The sequence below is a fragment of the Lytechinus pictus genome, chromosome 18 (genome assembly GCF_037042905.1).
Source record: "Lytechinus pictus isolate F3 Inbred chromosome 18, Lp3.0, whole genome shotgun sequence".
Taxonomy (NCBI): Eukaryota; Metazoa; Echinodermata; class Echinoidea; order Temnopleuroida; family Toxopneustidae; genus Lytechinus; species Lytechinus pictus.
In genome coordinates this window covers 23,479,695-23,499,232 of record NC_087262.1, presented here as the reverse complement: position 1 = coordinate 23,499,232, position 19,538 = coordinate 23,479,695, and the positions used below count along the sequence as shown (strand labels likewise).

The 19,538-nt window shown below is 37.1% G+C and overlaps 1 protein-coding gene across 2 annotated transcripts in view; it reads left to right on the top strand.

Moving 5' to 3' along the window:
• The window catches only part of LOC129282075 (transient-receptor-potential-like protein), a 28,425-nt gene extending 15,226 nt beyond the window's left edge, over positions 1-13,199 (top strand). For both annotated transcript variants that reach the window (XM_064113176.1, XM_064113177.1), the window contains exons 11-19: positions 3,025-3,164; positions 3,548-3,719; positions 5,566-5,747; positions 6,106-6,170; positions 6,863-7,049; positions 7,294-7,478; positions 7,739-7,778; positions 8,374-8,495; positions 9,446-13,199. In XM_064113176.1, the coding sequence (XP_063969246.1) occupies positions 3,025-3,164; positions 3,548-3,719; positions 5,566-5,747; positions 6,106-6,170; positions 6,863-7,049; positions 7,294-7,478; positions 7,739-7,778; positions 8,374-8,495; positions 9,446-10,739 (2,387 nt within the window). In that variant the 3' untranslated portion in view covers positions 10,740-13,199. The remainder of the gene's footprint in view (positions 1-3,024; positions 3,165-3,547; positions 3,720-5,565; positions 5,748-6,105; positions 6,171-6,862; positions 7,050-7,293; positions 7,479-7,738; positions 7,779-8,373; positions 8,496-9,445) is intronic.
• The last annotated feature ends 6,339 nt before the right edge of the window (positions 13,200-19,538 follow it).

The following is a 19,538-nucleotide window of genomic DNA, read 5'->3' as shown; positions in this document are numbered from 1 at the left end:
TATCTCACGAAGCAAGCGCGAGATGAAAAATTGTGATCTTCAACAATCGATGCGAGCGCGAATTTATGAATAAAAAACTATTATGCTTTATTAAAAATACGGGATTTCATTTGGAAAACACGCATATTTCATTTTGAAAAATGGCATATTTCTTCTACGAGATTTTTTTTTTTTTTTTTTTTTTTTGGGGGGGGGGGGTACTCCCTGCCCCCCGCTATACGTTGCCCCTTTTGTTGAAATGGAAACGGTTGGGGAAGATGTAATGTGATGAAAATTGATCATTTCGAATTTACGCCGAATCATGATGTCTTTTTAAGACACGAAACTTTGAGTGATCCGATGAGTTGACGCCGTATCAAAATACAAAATAAAATGACTTAAAAATCATTGGCGGCGGAAGCCAAAAAATTTAGAGGGGGTCCACCTGAAATGTTGGTGAAATGTTGGCTTCCGCCGCCTATGCTCAAAATAATTGCGATATATAACACAGGAAAATGGGACGCCCCCCCCCGGAAGGAGCAGCGGCACACATACGGAATCCGTTTTTCTTGTAGTGAACAATCTCAAGTGCATCGCTGGGCTCAATCAAAGCGTTGCTAGTCTGATAAGAAAAAATGACCAACATAAAATGAAAAATATGAATAAAAATATTTCTACTCTCGAATAAAAATGAATAAATAAAATTCCCAGGTCTATGGATAATATGAGAGCAAACTATTGGAAAGCAAAAGACCATGCATGATTAGCCTTTTTGCATGAACATGGTGTACTTGAAGGTGGATGACGTTGGTCCTATAAATTATTAGGCAAGTCGCACCACCATTTTTTTCTCATCTCTCGTTCCGCTTGGTCATGCGTCTAAAAAACGGGACAGTTTTGAAAAGTATATAAACAATTTGTTTCAAATTATTATACCTATATTTTGATGTTAATAGATGCTCTGACATCTTATCTTTGAAATGCAATTTGAAAAAAATATTTTTTGTTAATGCTTGAATTTTCCTTTATAAGTAAGAAGACTTTTGGTCAACCAAGTAAGAAGATTTGTATTATTAATTGGGAAGAATTCGTAATCATTCAAAACTTTTATTATGTGAAACAAATTATGTTATGGTACCTATAAAAGACATGAATCCTTCACCAAGTTTAATTATGTGGTTAGCAGCCTAGGAATGGATTCATGTCTTTCAAGGGCAATGGTGTAGCTATTGAGTATATTTTGAAGGAGCAAGATATGGCAGATCTGGTAAAATGTATTAAAAAGTTGTGAAGCGAGCAAGCAAAAAAATTCCACCTTTTTATTAAAACATCCAACTTTGTGATTTTGACATAATATTCAGAAATATTATATCATATTTCACTTTCTATGTTTTCTCTTTTTTTTTTGGGGGGGGGGGCACCCCGATCCCCCACCCATCAGTATGCCATTGTTCAAAGGCACCATAACCTTATTAGCACACAATGAAAGGATTTGAAAGAAAAATAGACAATTTCCCATACTTCGGTTAAAAAAAAATTTTCTTGCCTAAAGGAATATTCAAAGCTGAAAGAGAGCATACTGAAAAGGAACAACAACAGAACTATTCAATAAATAACTAGATTTGGAAATGAATTTTGACCGCATAATTCGAAATTATGGCAAAGATAATGAAGTCTGCTGATTATAGCAAGAAGTCCGACCGTCATATTTATCATTTTATGCCATTTTGGCGCAAGCCTCCTTTTAAACCCCAGACAAAAACATTCCGTGTTCGCTCAAGCATGAACTAAACTAAATTATTTTAATGGCATTTGAAGGGTAAGACCTTAGAGCACCTATTGACACCAAAATATGGAGATGATTTGAAACAATAATTTTATAGACTTTTCAAATTTGTCCCGTTTTATAATGGATAATAACTATATTGTTGGTTCGGAAAATGAATGTGCATGCATGATGCCGCGAGAAAGATGTCAATAACGATGTTTAAAATACTGAAAAGGGGGATATATTTCCAATACTTGTAGGGTTTTACAAGCTAAATACTTGTAAAGAGATGCATTTTCATAATCTGGAAAAGACTTGCTTCCCTTGTTTAGGGTGATTTTCGAAACCCCATGGTCGCGCCTGGTATCCACATATCAATGAAAGTGGTCCCCCGGGAATTTGAATCTAATCCCCATTTCTGGGGAAAGTAAAACGTAATGCCCATTACATTGTGTGCTAGAGGCATATCGTTTGTGTAGAAGGAGTAAACAAAAGAAAAAAACCCGCAAAATCGACTGAAGTTCAGACGAATTTGGCCTACTGCATGCTGTGTACATATCAACGCATGCGAAATTGTTTCGGCTGGAGAGGTGATCTGACCCATGGAATCAATTGCGAGTGATCCACCAATAATCCACATTAAATGCAATATCGATTCGATGGACTGTAATGATCTATATATAAGCCTTAATTCAGTAACTTTTTCCTCACACAATATGTACTCGATTTGTTTGAAAAACCACTTTCTTATCCATATGTCATAATCTATACGATGATGACTATCAGTCGTAATGTACATGCATGTATGGTGCGGGTGTCGCGGGAAAGAATTTTGCACACGAAAAGCAGATCTGTAGGGCCTGTTAAACCCCCCTGTAACACAAAGCTTAGAATTGATTGTAGAGCAGTTTTGTACGTTTGATTCTATTGAATATAATGTACAATCAATCTTAAAAATCAAGTGTATGATTAAGCGTCAACTTTTGAATTAGAGGACCCTAATATTAGCGTCCGTGAGGTTTGCGAAAGGTCCCAATTTAAAATTTTACGACTTTCTTATTCAAAATCCGGTCGTGATTACATTTTCAACATCATTTTAATTTTATCGTTTTAATTAATAAATCCCAAGTTTCTTTGGGGTCTACTTGTGTAATACTTAAACACAATATAAAACGACTCAAGAATTCAACACTTGACAGAAAGTCAAATCATTTTCGTTTATTACAAGGTATTTTATTTTCATGTTTAAACGAGCAAATCGTTTGTTTTATTTTCAGCGTTCTCTTGGAAGCACGTTTGTGAGATAATGGAATATGGGATCAGAGACTTTGTGAATTATTCCATGAATATCGTGGAAATAATCATACTCATCATACTCTATACAGTATTGATGTTAAACTGGATCGAGGATCTTACGGTAAATACTAGTCACTTTGTTTGGTTCATTCATGCAACAGTTTTTTTCTCATTCGAATAATATTTTTTTCGTATTATCATCGTGATCACTATGTATCGTTCAATGTCTTAATGTTATGGTTCACAATTTCATCATTATCTTTATCATCCTTAATAATTACCACTTTATTATTAATATTTTCATTCTTGTTGTTATTGTCATTTATTATTACTTCAATTATTATTGTTGTTGTTATCATTATTTAAAAAAACTTTAAAAATATGGGCCTAATTTTGAAATACATACAGCCAAAACGATATACATGTAGAAATATGGCTGCGATAAACAAGTATCGATGATGACTGATGATGATAATGAACTCAAAATTGTCACTCCTTACATAGGATGTTTACGAAGCCCGTGCGCAACAACGTCACGATGAACGGATGACAATGGTGAATAACGTCACAATAGCATCAAATTTCAACCAATCAGATGCCACTGTGACGGATAGTCTTGAGGATTACGTATCGTCGGACTGGAATGATCCATTCATCATTCGATTTAATTTGTTAGGTGAGTAATTTATCATCCTACATTCCAAGTCCTACCAGCTTCTTTGATATCACTAGTATGTCGTTTAGGAGTAGGCACGTCTCGCAAATCCCGCAAATCCCGTGCCTGGTGCAACCACCATAGCTGGACGCCCTGTTCCTGGAACGCCGTGTGCGGCGCTCTTCACATCTTAAGCTTTTTCGGAACATTTCATTAACTTTCGTTAGCAGAATCTTTGTCGTCACTAAATAACACTCCTTTTTTATGTTGGCATTTTTCATTTTTTGGGGAAAATACATGGATACAACACTTAATGGTTTAACTTACATATCACTGACTTGAAATAAAAAAAAGTTGAAACTGATTACAAAGAAAATACGGTTTTTTATCATATGTCACGTGATTGATGACGTTTTTTTACCCCTGTTCCATAATACGTTCGGGGGGAGCCACTTCCTTTCAAAGATGCACAACATAATTTTCCAAGAAAACTCGCAAAGCCGGTTTAAGTTTCATCGTCGGGCGATATCTGTGCGTACAAAAGAATGGGTATCAATAGCAACAAATTTATTATTCTTTATTTTTAATGAATACTCAGGCGTTGTTGTTTTTAGTAGGTTTTCTCATAGTTTAAACAACGTCCCCCGGGTACAGAGGTTTTGTTGCTCTCGGGTACTTTCCGATTTGAGAATTATCTTGTTCGTTTTGATCATCGTACACGTTTTTTATTCGGAAATATTCGGAAAAGAAAACGCAGCTATATTTAGTGAATCACATATGTGCACACTGCATATCGCATATGTGGGTCATCATTGACATTGTTCGCCGTATTATTCAGGGTGATGGGTAAGTGAAAAGTATGGTCGTGTGACCTTACTTTGCGCGTGACCATATTTCGTGGACGGTCGTATATCTCAGAAAGTACTTAATATCGTGAAAATCTGATATCACTACCAAAAAAAGTGGTCAAAAATTATCCTGTAGTGAAAGTTTATAGTTGAAAAGATTGGAATTTGTTTAAGCTAAAGGGCTAGGCGATTGGGCAGGCGCGCGCACATGCCTCGGCCGATCCTCGCCCATGCGCCCACCACTAACTTAGCACTTAGCAGGCAGGGTAGGACTTCGGACACATCCACACATAAACATCTCCAACTGAAGTGAGTACACTAACTACCCCAACATTCACTTCCAATCTAAAAAAACACAAGGTGAGATAATGTATTCCCTGTATGGGCAATGCATCCTCTCACCACCCAAATTTTTTGATCAACAACTGTCCTTTTTCCAGCCAAACGTTCTCTGCTCTTAAATTAATAATAAACATGGGCAGTGAAACCTGATCTTATCCTCAGCATCCTAACATAGCTTCAAACCACTAATCTCTAAAAAACGCCTATTATCAACCACAATACAATCCATGAAATAGGCACAATTTCAACACAAAACAAAACCAAAAAGCCTGTGTATCCATTGACATCTTTTATGATTGATAAGATATCCACGCATAAAGGATTTGGACATGTTCAAAACCATCACCCCACCCCATGTGCGCCACAAATTCTACACCCTACACATACTATAATATCCCCCTCTCAGCTCACCAAACGCAACATATGTTATTCATATCTGGTTCCAAAAGACACTGGATGGAGCTCATTGTGCACTGCTGCACGTGTGACTTTGGATCGAGCAAAGGAAAGGTATACTCCAAGTACACAATTTACAGTACATGGGGCTATACCAATGCGTAAAGTACTCCACGCGCGATGCATGCACGCACACACATGCAATAGAAAAAAATGTGCATCTTTGTGCACGCTTGACCTTTTAATCCTAATATCACCAATATTTATTTTTTTTATGGCAGCGTTCGTGATTCTCTTTGTTGTCATACACGCTTTCAACACGGTCCTAATGACATTCCTCGAGCTGTACGCTATTTGGGAATCAACAGTCGGTGCTGTCAGTGATATACTCAGGTTTTTGACTATCTACGCCATCTTTCATTTCTCCTTTGCTCTTGGGTTGTCGAGTCTTCATTATCCTCAAGTGAGAATCGACTTTCTTATCATTACATAGCGAACGTAGAGGGCAGCAAAGGCAGCATAACACTGCAAAGTGTTGACACCCTCTACGTTCGTTATTTTTAACAGCTAATTATAATGTAGGGGCGGCGTCGGGATATTTTAAAGGGGCATGGGGCAAACTGTGACGTCATATTGTTGAACAACAGGGGCAATATAGAATAACATGACTAAACATTTATTTCACTTTCTGTGTTGATAAGCCCCCACGTAAGATTTACAACTTATACGATTTATTAGTAGCTTAGACTATATGTCAGGGCCAGGAGAAACTTCCCATAATCGCAATTTGACAATTTTCTTTTCAAATTTTAATAATCCAGACACTTATTCAATCAGAAGAATGTCATGACGTGGAATGTGATTTACCTGAAGAGGGGTATCGAACGTAAGTAAAATCATCGTGATATGTACACTTTTAGAATGCAGTTACGTTTTATTTTTCTAGATTTTGATCTAGCTATCTGTGGCATACTGGATTCGGTCGGTGAAAATCATAAAATGTATTGTATATTGATAATATATTTGAACAAAATAATTAAAACACAAAAAGAATGGTGATAGATCCATGAGAGATTATATTAAAAACAGTCGATAAAATGTTATTCTTCCTCGACTTCGCTTTGGGAAGATAGCTACACCTAATTGCTTTGGAAATGATATAGTTTGTTCATCATTTTCAACAACGGTAACTAGTTATTGGACATTTAAAAAAAACTTACTGCATCCGTACATTTTGAAAGGATGTGCTGCATCTTTCCAGCTAGTTGAAATCTCAATGAAATGTGCTTATATTTTGTCTCCCCCCCCCCTCCACCCTCAATCTCCCGCTTTTCTTTCATTATATCTATCCTGTCCTCTCTGTATCTATCTTTCCTGCTTTCACCACCTCCTTTTCCATTCACCTTGCTCCCGTTCCCCCTTCTATCTATCTATCTATCTATCTATCTATCTATCTATCTATCTCCCCTTCTAATATCCTCCCTTCTCTAAATCTCATTTTTATCCCCCCCCCCCCCCACACACACACCCTTATCGGTTTTCCCCTATCGTGTCGGATTCCAACTCTCACCCGGATAGGTTTCCGGTTGCATTGCTGACCCTGTGGTGGGCGTTTAATGGACTCGGTGATCCAGCCATCATAGACGATCCGACAAGCTTCGTCAACGTAGTTTACATCCTAGCTGTGGGTCTCTACAATATTGGAGTACTGGTCCTGATCAACACGCTTATCGCAATGCTAGGTTCACGATTCAACGCAGTCGAGGTTTGTGTGTGGAAATCAATTTTCTATTTGATTCAACAGAAGATGTTTGGTAAATAATGTTCTAGCATTGCAATTTGGGGAAAAGCTGTGAAAAAAGTTCATTAGAAGAAATTGTACTGAAAAAGAGTTTCTTCATTGTTTAGTAAATATCCGAAAGAGTATAAACAATTCTCTCTCCACCGCTGTTTTGTTATCCAATCGATAGATTTAAAAAATCAACTTTTTTCATTGTTTTTATATGTAGGAAAATTCGGATACCGAGTGGAAGTTCGGACGAACTAAGATGTGGCTTCGGTTTATCCGAACCGATATCGATCTACCACCTCCATTCAACCTCGTACCGACAACCGGGTTCATTATCCGACTCTTCAAGAAATGTTCTTTGTTTTGTACAGGATGTACACATACGAACCAAAGACAGTCCGAGGAAAGTTTGTCCTTTTATTTAGAGAGAGAGAGAGGGAAAGTGAGCTAGAGAGATTATTTATGTATACTATGTATGTATTTCTTTCTTTATTCATTCATTCCTTTAATCTATTCACAAAAGGGTAGCCCAATCAGCACAAAAGATGGGGGAGATACAGTAAGAAGGGGGGGGGGGGGTGATATACGCACAATCCAGGCAAAAATGATATGTGTGTAGGTGGCAAGTGTTGATCAAAGTTCCCTCCATTTTTTTTTCTATAGGAGAAAGAATACAAATCGAAAAAGGATGCAAGTGCTGCAAAGGTATGTATCATGCTTGGTCACTTTTGCTTGGTATAGTCTGTGTTGGACCGTCGATAAAGCAGCCATACACTACCCATCAGCATGGCCGTAGAATTTTATTTCAGATCTCCAAGTTAGAGTGTATTTTGATCTTCTCTGGCCTCTGTATTCTACCACAGCTTTGTGTATAGTTATCTATGGTCCTTGATTCTACGACATTTAAGACAACGGAATATGCTAAGTCATATATATTTTATTCACGTCAGTTTACACCACAATATTAATGACTGTCGATGAAGATAGGACGTTGCTATTGTGTTACAAGTTGCTTAATGAGCCCCCCATATATATATATATATATATATATATTTATATAAATAACAATAATAATAATATTAATAAGGTGGCGCAATATGGCGTATCAGGCAAAATTTACAAAAAACACATTTGTCATAGATTGGTACATGATATTCAGAAAAAAAGATATTTCACCCTTCTCTCTTTCATTTCATTTCATTTCCTTTCCTTTTTTTTTTTTTGGGGGGGGGCAAGCGCCCAAAGCCCCCCCCCCATCTGTACGCCATTGTGTGATACCTCTTTACCGTTCCTTTTGCAGAAAGTAATGAAAAGGTTAGTGGAGCGATACAACCTATCACAGACAGAGAAACCGGAAGAGCAGGGAGAATCAATCGACATTGATGACATCCGTCAGCTCAAAGAAGATTTCGTTGCAGTCAAGTAAGATTAAAGCTATCAAAAACATTGAAATCCAGACCTCTAATAAAGTCTAATATTGGAGATTACCTCACCTCACTTCACCTCACCAGGCTGAGTTCATCGATCCACAGTTGGATCAGGGAGATTGGATGTAGCCCTCTTCATGATCCTTCTCCTCTCAACTCCATGATCCTTCTATGACTTTCTGTTCTGAGCCAATCTAGTCCAGTTTCTGCCTTTTGTGATTATGGTCCCGCCAATGACGTTTCTGTCTTCTTCTCGATCTTATCCTTTCTCTTGGGATCCATTCTGTGGCCCTTTTTGACCACCTAACATCTTTCCTTCTCATTAGGTGTCCTGCATGACCATCTCCATTTTCCTTCTTTCAGGGGCGGATCCAGGATTTTCCAAATGGGGGGGGGGGCAAATTTTTCGGAGGAAAATTTGACAAACCCCCAAAAATGAGTTTTCAACCAGAAATTAAGGATATTTCTTCCCGAAAACATTTGAAAAGGAAAAAAAAAGAAAAAGGTTTCCAACCAAAAAATTAAGGGTATTTCTTTGATGAATGAAAATAGGGAGCTTTCACAACGTGATGTAAAACAAATTCAACAACACAGTAACTGTAATGAAAATGCAAGTTAAATGACAATGAAAAGCTGGAAGGTCTTTGTCGAAAACTGGTGAACAGGGTCAGCAGCTTTGTCACAAGCTTAGAACCTGACGAAATATTGCAAATGTGTCGTTTGTTTAGAGTCCAGGACGAAATTGCAGTTTTGATTTAATAATTTTCGTCAAAGACTTCTTGGTTGATTTTTGTCATGAAGGGATTTGACAATGTATTTTTTATGTTCTTGAAATCGCTCTGCATCGCGGGGGAATACTCCCTAATTTATCAAAACTAGAAGAGAAACGAATTTTATCTTATTTAATTTTTTTTCATCACCCGTTTTCCCTTTCACCCAACCCAGATTCAACGTGCAAACCAATCTCCAGATAGTTAACAAGGCGATAAACGCTTCCTGGAAGATCATTGAGAATATTAAGAACACCTACCCTAGAATGGACGTTTTTAATGATAAGGTACCTTTTACAGGATCACAGTTTGGTGATCTCTATCGATATGACTACTCGCTCATCGATGTCGATGTTGAAAATATTCAGACGTTAGTCAAATATGTGGAAGAAATTCTCAACCGTCCCGATGCTACTCCAGAGCTCGAGCTGAAGAAGCCTCCGGTTCTTGTCCAGCCACCTCCGGAACCTAGTCCGGAGCCTGTCGAAGAAGAGGTCATTCTACCCGAGGAACTTTCCGCAACAAGTCCTGAGCCGATCGAGGAAGAGATCATCCCACCCGAGTCGAGTTCTGATGAAGAAGAATATTTATATTCGAGTCTTGAGATAATTTCCGATGAGGAGGAGGAAGTGGTAGTTCCACCAGAGGAATACATGGATTTATGGGCTCGAATTCAAAGGTTCCTTGGGTTGAACGAGGAAGAGATCAATGTACCCGAGGAGCCTCTGGAACCGAATCCAGAGATTAATCCTGAAGAAGAGAACATTCCAACCGGGGAAATGAGACCAGCAATCACTGCCAACGAAGAGAGCACTCCATCTGAGGAATCTTTGAATCTAATTACTAGATTTAAAAGGTTGATTGGGGTGAGTTCAGATGACGTTACTGAGGAAGAGATAAATCCACCAGAAATGCCCCTGCAGCCGAATCCATATATAATTGATGGAGACGAGAACATTCCAATTGGGGAACGTTTGCAAGCGAGTCCACCAAACATACACGGGGAAGAACCTAGGCGTACTTCATCAGAGGAATCTCTAAATGTCGTGACTAGGATCCAAAGGTTCATCGGAGTGGGTCAAACGACAGTTGCTGATGAAAAGACCAATCCCCCTGAGGTTCCTCCAGATCCGAGTTCAGCGATCATTGATGACTACGATAACATCCCAGTCGAGAAACGTTTTGAAGAGAGTTCACCGAACATAATAGGGGAAGAACCAAGGCGTACTTCATCAGAGGAATCTTTGGATGTCTTGACTAAGATCCAAAGGTTCATTGGAGTGGGTCCAAGGACTGTTGCTGAGGAAAAGACCAATCATCCAGAGGTACCTCCAGATCCGAGTACAGTGAGCATAGACAAAGAATACCTTCCTGACGCCTCGGCGAGCCCATTTCCCGGAAGGGAAAGAAGTCCCTCTATAATCCGAAGGTTGGCGAGTATATTCAATTCGGATCAAACCAAGACGTGAACAAAGAAGTGTTACCGGGGTGAAAATAGCAGCTTAGCTTTTTAATTCTATCCATCAAAGCAATTAACTGTAATTTTCATAATACATTATTTAAAATACAAAGGTTCATCAGAGGGAATGATAGCGAAATTCGTCGAAACTTCGTAAAAAACCAATGGGGTGTTTTGTGTCTGTAATTTACGCACGACTGGCATGACTTGTGATTTCCTGTGCTTGTGTGTTATCCAAAATTTTAGGAGAAAAATGGAACAAGCATTCCTTAAAACCTTTTGGGGACTGGGAATGCTATCTTAGAGGGGTGCTGGTTTGTTTGATAAGAAAACAAAGAAAAAAAAAACAACAAGGAGGTCTTCACTCCCAAATGATTTTGATTTTCATGGAAAATTTGACAAGCTAAAAGCATGGACCTATGGAGAGATGGACATTCATCGCTTAGATAATGAATTCACTACAAACAGATGACTGTTAGTGTCATCTGAATAACATTCTCTTCATACTTGGCTACTTTGGTCCTATGATCGCGAGAAGGGCCTGCTGAAGCAGTTCGTGATTGGAAGTTTATACCGAGTTTATATTTTACAGATTGTATGCGCAGTTGGTAACAAATCATCATGGAAAATCGATGTGCAGTTCTTGTTTACCTTTGGTAATCTTAGTTACTCGAGTTTTATTTGGGAAAATGTCTGCATATATTAATATGGACGCAAATTTGTCAATAATTTTTAACCATTTAAAATTCCATTTTCACAAGTTTCTCCACTAATTTTCCAGATATACGTAGCACATAATGTGTATAGATCGTGTATCTCTCAATGTTATTGAGGTCCTTACCTGCGGTAAATTGTCAATTCGTCCACTGCCAACTCATCCACTCACCTCATGGTCTACCTTCATTTAGTCTAATGCCAATCTGTCCATCAACATTTCGTCTAACAACCATTTGGTCCAATAACCATTTGGTCCAATCATCACTTCTTCTAATCACCAGTTCGCCTATTACCATTTCGTCTAATAACAAGTTGGTCTAATACCCATTTTCTTTTCATTCATTAATTTTAGTTTAATTACACAAAATGGTATATGGACTAAATAGCTATTGAACCAACTGCTTATTAGACAGAATGGCATTGACTAAATGAAAGTAGACTTTGCGGTGAGTGGACGAACTGCGAACTGATTGTGGACCAAATGATAGTAGACGAGTTGGCATTAGTGACATTGGAAATAAACCTTACCTGCGTCCAGAAGTGTCCGGATCGAATAATATCATATTTTATATCACAGAAATCGTCTGCTTCTCAAGTTTGCTGCTCCAACTATGAAGTATGTTAACTGAAGGGCACGTGCTTATAAAACAGGGTACCAGTCAAGACTAAGACCGGGGAAACTGATCGTCTTTATGTGATAAGATATGTCTTGGTAGTCATGGTAATTGCTATTGTCACAACACCTATATGTTCTTATTAAGATGCACATAACCAGGTGACGATATATATCATTGGATCAAAGAAATGCTCGCGTTAATCGTCCATCTCTTCATAGGTCCATGCTAAAAGAAAGGTCCTCGCTCCCGAATGAAGGAGTTTTTTACAGAGAACTTTGACTAGCAAAAAAAAAAGACACACAGAACACCCCACAAGGTTTACACTACCGAATTAAGGTAATTTTTTGTTAACCCTCCCCAAAAGAGATATGTGAATCTGGCTTATGTGACAATTAGGTAAACGAAGCCTAATCATACTAAGTTTCAAAGGGTGCTGCGCATTTCCAGAAATATGGTGGGGTGCTTCAGCACCCCCACTTCCCACCGCCACGGTTATTAACATCATCTAATTTTGATGCATTATACAATTTTGCTTTAAGTCTCATGAATGTTATGGCCTGTATGAACTTATGAAGGAAAAAATGATTGAGAATCTGATGACAATAGTTTTCACAATACATTTATTTATGAATTTGACGTATTGAGTCTTTGGTCCGTATTCTGAAGTCGGGCTTTGATTAGACTATCGTCCGAGTCTGTGATAAAATTACGGGAAGCCAGCAATGTCAAAATCTGTCGACATTGTATGTTTCTGAGGTCTACAATGCTCTCTCCAAATTATTTGATGATATCCTTCCCAGACAGTGAAGAATGATTTGAGAGTCAAAAGAGCTGAAACACTGAACCTTTACTGTTAGAGATTGGTATATCACAATTGGCTACCCATAGTTAAAACTCAACTTTACACCAAAGTTTAAATTAAAAGCTGAGTTCACAATACGGGCCTTGAGTTATATTTTGTAATATGCATGATATCAGGGAGGCAGTATGTTAAATGTGGACTCCATGCATCACGAAGGAATGTGTATGTAATCAACGTAGTCAAAGGCTATGTTTTCTCCCTACAACAGTACAGCGAAATGTATTGATTAAAAAAGAGAAAATAAAAAATCAATCACAATCGGATGTTAAGTACACTCTAAATCTTGTTTTTTCATCAATCACTGGTCTGACTGGCTTCCTATGGGGGCTGGTGCCCTTATTATGCTAGAGCTCCTGTGTGTACTGAGCTGACCCCGGGCTTGCAGGTGAACGGAGCAGCAAGTACGAGGGCACCAGCCCCCATCAGGATGTAGCTAGGAATTCCAGTGAGTGACTGATGCAAAACCGTTCTTTTTAAAATTATCATGATTATATACCCGGTTGTATTAAGATGTATATATATATATATATATATATTGTGTGTGTGTGTGTGTGTGAGGATGTGTGTGACGGTAGAAGCACAATACTGACAATATACAAATGAAGGAGGCGATGATGCCTTTAGCCTCTTGTCGAGGCCCTGGCAGCTGCTTGCCGAGCGAAGCGAATTAGGCCTGGCGAGCGCAGCGAGCCAGGGCCTCTTGACATCTGAGCTGTATTCATGAGGAACGTCTTCCTAATGAATATACATGAGTCATGAATATTACCGGTCACCAGTCCTAGTAAACCAATAAAATGTCAAAGCTGTTTCGTCCGGGGTTCGGAATACTAGTAGTCCACTATTCTGCAGGGGGTTCATTTAATTGCGGGACACTAAAGGGGATATAACCAGCAAAATGCTACAAGTAGTGGTACTACTACTAGTAGTGCGAGCCGTAACAGACCCATCAGCGCCCCCGGAACTTCCCGGGAGATCGGCCTGGTCAGACTCGAATCAAGGGCAAGCACTAACTCGACTCCACAGTGCTTCCACAACTTAAAACTGGAATTCCTTGTTTGAGCTTCAAAATGTCCTTAAATTTGGACAAAATTCCTTGAATTAGTGTCTGGAGAAAACCTGTCTATATTTTTGAGTTACAAGCCTAGTTGTTTCACTGATCATGTAGAATGTTGCATAATGTATCAACAGATCAAATGCTAAGCCTTTAATATTTGCTGTACGGTATGATCAGGCACAGAGAAGAAAGTAAAGAAACAGAACAGAAACGTCTTATGCACAGTATGGTAGTCAGTGGCGCGCCGTGGGTCATTGCATGGGGGGGGGGCACCAGCAAAAATGTTGAGTCACTTAGTGGCCGCGCGAAGCGCGCTCAATTGCCACGTATAACCTAATAGAGATATTTTAAGGACGGTACTGTCATTGAACGGTTATGTATCTCACTTATCAAATAATGCGAGCGCGAAGCGCGAGCTGAAAATTATTTTATATTCAGACCTAAGAAATTATATCATGAGCAAAGTTTTGTAATCATGATACGTATCTCTCTCACAAAACAAACAATGCGAGCGCGAACCGCGAGCTGAAATTTTTTGTATGACCCAAAATATCTGACTACTCAAGTATTGCGAGCGCAATAGCTTAGTCCAGAGCTATAGTTATCACTGTGCGCACATAAAATACACGTCTCAGCATGCCAAGGAAAAAGAAAGTATAGCACATCAGCTAGCATATAAGAAAATTTAAATAAATGTGGATTTAAAGTAGTCTGACATCATAGAGATGTATCTCTAGGTCTGACATCCAGTCGTTTATTGTGTGCGAAATGACTAACATTTTTAAGATTCATCATTATTTTTTTTCTTTATTTTCCTCGAATTCAATCAATTTCCTTGAATTCTCAGATTTCCTTAAATATTCCTAAATATTCCTTGACTTTTTTTCATTTTTCCTTGTAATTCCTTGAATTGGGTGATTCCATACGTGTCGTACGGGACATTTAGAGAACATTTGACAGTTTTTTTACAAGAAAAACAAAAAATATTCCAGTAACTAAAGGTGATCATCAAGTACTCCCAGAGTGTTAGGAAAACCAAGACTTAACATGACTTGAATTCACATCCTGTATAATACAGATTTAAAATAGTAATGTGTCGTACGGACGCAGAAAAAGTGGCTTTTTTAGAAACCTCAAGTTTGTACTCTAAAGTCTGTGAGTTGGACAGATAATTTACATAGAAACTGAACTCAAATTGATATTCAATTACCCCAAAACAAACACATCTATGAAAGAAAGCAAAATAAACATTCATGAATAAATACAGCAAATTACAATTTTCGAGAACATTGTGGCGTACAGGACACTCAAAATGTGTCGTACGGGACATCTCTAAATTGAAGCCAAACTTTCTTACTTTATGTCTCTTTGACTTCTTCGATCACTTTATTTGGCTGATGATAATGATAATCCTATCAAACTAAATACATTCATTATGTTAGAAACCGCTTTTGGCTGAATATTTATGTCAATATATCATAAACAAAATAATGTGTCGTACGGGACACTTGTGCGTCGTACGGGACGCTTGTGTGGTGAACAGACACTTGCGTGTTGTACTGGACAGCCTGAATAAAACAATGAACTTTTTATCAATCAGAAGGGGAGCATTGCCCCTAAATTCTTCCTTCAATAATGAAAAGCCTTTTAATAAGTAGTCATTCAGGACAATAAAATTAGGTAACCTCGATATATACAATCGGGAGCAATATATTATCATTTCTATCATGATGGGAAATGTACAATGGTTCACAGCATTTTTACGAGCTTAAAAACTTGGTTTTGTGTAAAGTTATATATTAGTGAATTAATTGATGATTTCCAATACACTATTTAAACAATGAATGAATGAAACTGTTTGTGTAAATTATGGGGCTAAAATGTTATGATTTTTCATATAAAATGTATATATACATGATATGTCACAACTGTCACTTGAAATTCCACAAAATATTTTTTTTCTAAAGAAATGCGATTCTACTTTTTCAAACCTTTCTGCATTTCATGAAACCATATGGTTTGTCTTATTTTCCAGATTTTTTAAACAACATGGTTTGTCTTATTTTCCATATTTTTTTTACAACTTGGAAAAAAGTAAGGAGTTTCAATACTGTTTATAAAACAATTAGTGATCATCAAGGGAAGTCCAAGTAGATGATTGATAGGTAAATATATTTTTTTACATTTTATAATAAGTTCATATTAGCATGCAAGAGGAAGTCATCTTCCAGGCTAGGGTGAATAAATTATAAAGGTTTTCTTTTCGGTTACACTTCGTAATTCCGAAGGTTCTTTATTCCGAAGGTTCGTAATTCCGAAACACGTAAATTGCCTATACCTCGATGTTCGTTAAAACGAAAAAGGGTTCGTTAATCCGAACATTTGTGGGTTATTCCGAAGGTTCGTTATTCCGAAAACGAAATAAGGTTCGATGTTCCGAAGGATCGTTAATCCGAAAACGAAATAAGGTTCGTTGTTCCGAAGGTTCGTTAATCCGAAAACGAAATAAGGTTCGTTGTTCCGAAGGTTCGTTAGTCCGAAAACGAAATAAGGTTCGTTTACTTAATCATTTCGTTTTCGGACTAACGAACCTTCGGAATTACGAACCTCATTTCGTTTTCGGATTAACGATCCTTCGGAATTACGACTCATTTCGTTTTCGGACTAACGAACCTTCGGAATTACGAACCTTATTTCGTTTACGGATTAACGAACCTTCGGAATTACGATGCTGTTTTAATACTAATTGGTGTTGTATACACACCTTTCTGGTGTTAGACCAAAACGAAACTGGTGCTGTTTAACACTTATCTGGTGTGGACATATATAGATTCCGGGCTGGTATTAAATCAACACCGGAGTTTTTGCAGTGTATTATCTAATAGAGCTACTAAAATCTATACATTAAGACATAAAAATCAAATTTGATGAAAAATGGACCTAACCCCTTTTGCAAGTGAGCTCTTCATATATCTAGAAGAAGAACATGTAGAATAAAGCAAATATCAATTAATATTTTGCTTTATAAAGAGATAGTATTGCTGCATTTTTTAAAATGAGTAATTGGATATATGAACTACTTTAGTCCACTAATCAATAAGGATGGCTTATTTTATTATTGGCATATGATTTTTTTACAGATAAATGGTGATTTCTAATACAGTTCGCCTCATAAAAACGAAACTGAGAATTATCGATTTATCGTATCTTAATCACAAATATAATATACAAATGACCCGTCATTATTAAACTGAGAGTCCCCTCTTTTGTCTGATAAAACTAAGATGAGAATTCATTCACGCATAACTTAGCAAAACCATTTGAAAAACGGGATTCCATACAGTCATTTTGGCAGGCCTAATCTGAATTTAAAAACCTAAGAAGAAAATCACATTTCTACAAAGTTCAATATCTGCTATTATGATACCTCAATCAATGAAAATAATCAAGGAAGTTTCGTAGGCCTATCTTTAAAATAATGCTTTAATTTAAATTATTTTAGTAAATCGTGTTTTTTTTCCGGTCTTGCTGTCGGGCTTACCATGTTTACCAAATGATTTGTTTTGTTGACAATCAGCTAAGCATTACGCATTGTTAATGACATAACTACAGGAGGCAGGCAAGCCTTGAAAACGTAATTATTCTTTTCATTCTTATCCCTCTTTTATCGCGTACCAACCCGTATACTCCCCTCCCCTGGAAACACACCTTTTTGTAGAATTCTCATACATTTACCAAGTACTGAATTATGTTTCATGTTCTAAAGTACTCAATTGAATATTTTTGTTCAATATTATTAAATGGAGACATATTATGGAAAGTATTTCTTTTGATCGGTCCTCCGCTTTGGACTAGTTTTGCCACGATGTTTTATTTGTTGTTTGGGTCAACTTTCTATCTATACATGTATATATCCACATGCAGATTGTGTGTAACAGTTTTTCCTAACATCGCATTCTTGGCAAGATAAGAGTAAACTAATAAATTTTAAAAGCATGGTCAAGGCCTGTAAGTCGTTGAGGACTAAATACTGCCGGTGTCTTTTTTTCCTCTGCAAAAAGTAAAAGAAACCATATCCTTAATCTTGAAATGAAGAAAATAATTCTCTTCTAAAGACAAATCTATAAAATCACAACCCCACCCCCAAACACAAGATAAATGTAACATCATTCAGACCGATGAGAATCTCTGTGAAACACATATATTGTATTTAACTAAAACCCGTTAAAGGTCAAGTCCACCCCAGAAAAGTGTTGGTTTGAATGAATATAGACAATCAAACAAGCTTAAAGCTGAACAGTTTATCAAAATCGGTAATTAAATAAGAAAGTTCCGACTTTTCAAAGTGTCGCTTATTTTTCACAAAAGAGTTAGGACATCTCAGTGATTATGCAAATGAGAAAGTCGATGATGTCCTTCACTCACTAGTTCTTGTGTTTTTATTGTTCGAAACATACAATATATAATATTTCCAGATTTGACAATAAGGGCCAACTTAACTGAATGACAAAATGTCAAAACAATGGTAATACAAATACCTACCCCACATGACAATGAGGAGAAAATTGAAATATTCCATATTTCATATGATAAAATACAAATGTCATACCTTTCTCTTTTTTTATATCCGATTTTTATCAAATTTTCAGTGTTAAGCTTGTTAGATTTTTCTCTTTTTATTCAAATCAAGTTTTTAATGGGATGGACTTGTCCTTAATTATGTGGGGGGGGGGTTAAGGCAAAATACTATATACTACTACGATGACAAGTGTTGAAAATTGATAAATATTGCATGGCAGTGCTTTGCAGCTTATAGGTTTCAATTTGTCATTTCACTACTTACCTTTTGTTGGGGTCTTTAAGACGAATGCAATTGTATGTGTTCATTGAATCGTCCTATTGAATAGTCGAATATTCAGTAATATGGCACCAGTCATGTGAAACGGGCTGTCAAGCCTAAATAAAATTCAGAACTTTGTTTCTTCCGGGTTCCTGATGCGAAATGTCTGATGTTCAGTAATGCATGGAGACATCTTATAGGGGTACTCAGGGCTGAAAATAATTATATCTAAATAAGTAGAGTAAAATTCACTGGACAAAATGCTAAACATTTCATCGAAATCTGACAACAAATAACGAAGCAATTGAATTTTAAAGTTTGTAAATATTTCATGAAAACAATTATTTGCACGTCGTTATGAATATTCATTAGATGGGCTGATGATTTCACACCCCACTTTCCTTTTTTCTTATGTTGTTACATAAAATCATAATCATTTAATATTTTCGTATTAGATAGATAAATAGGTATAGTAGGAAGATAGATAGATAGGAAGATAGATAGGTAAATACATGTATATGTAAATAGATAGATAGATAGAGAAAACGAGGGATAGAGGGGGGATAGGGCTATTCCTCACATAACGTAACAAAATAAGGACAACTGAGAGAAGGAAAAGCGTGAAAAACATGATTAGAAACATAACCGTGAAGGTAAAACCATTATAATAACCAAACGATGCAATGAGTAAGAAAATCAGATAAATAAAGAATAAACAA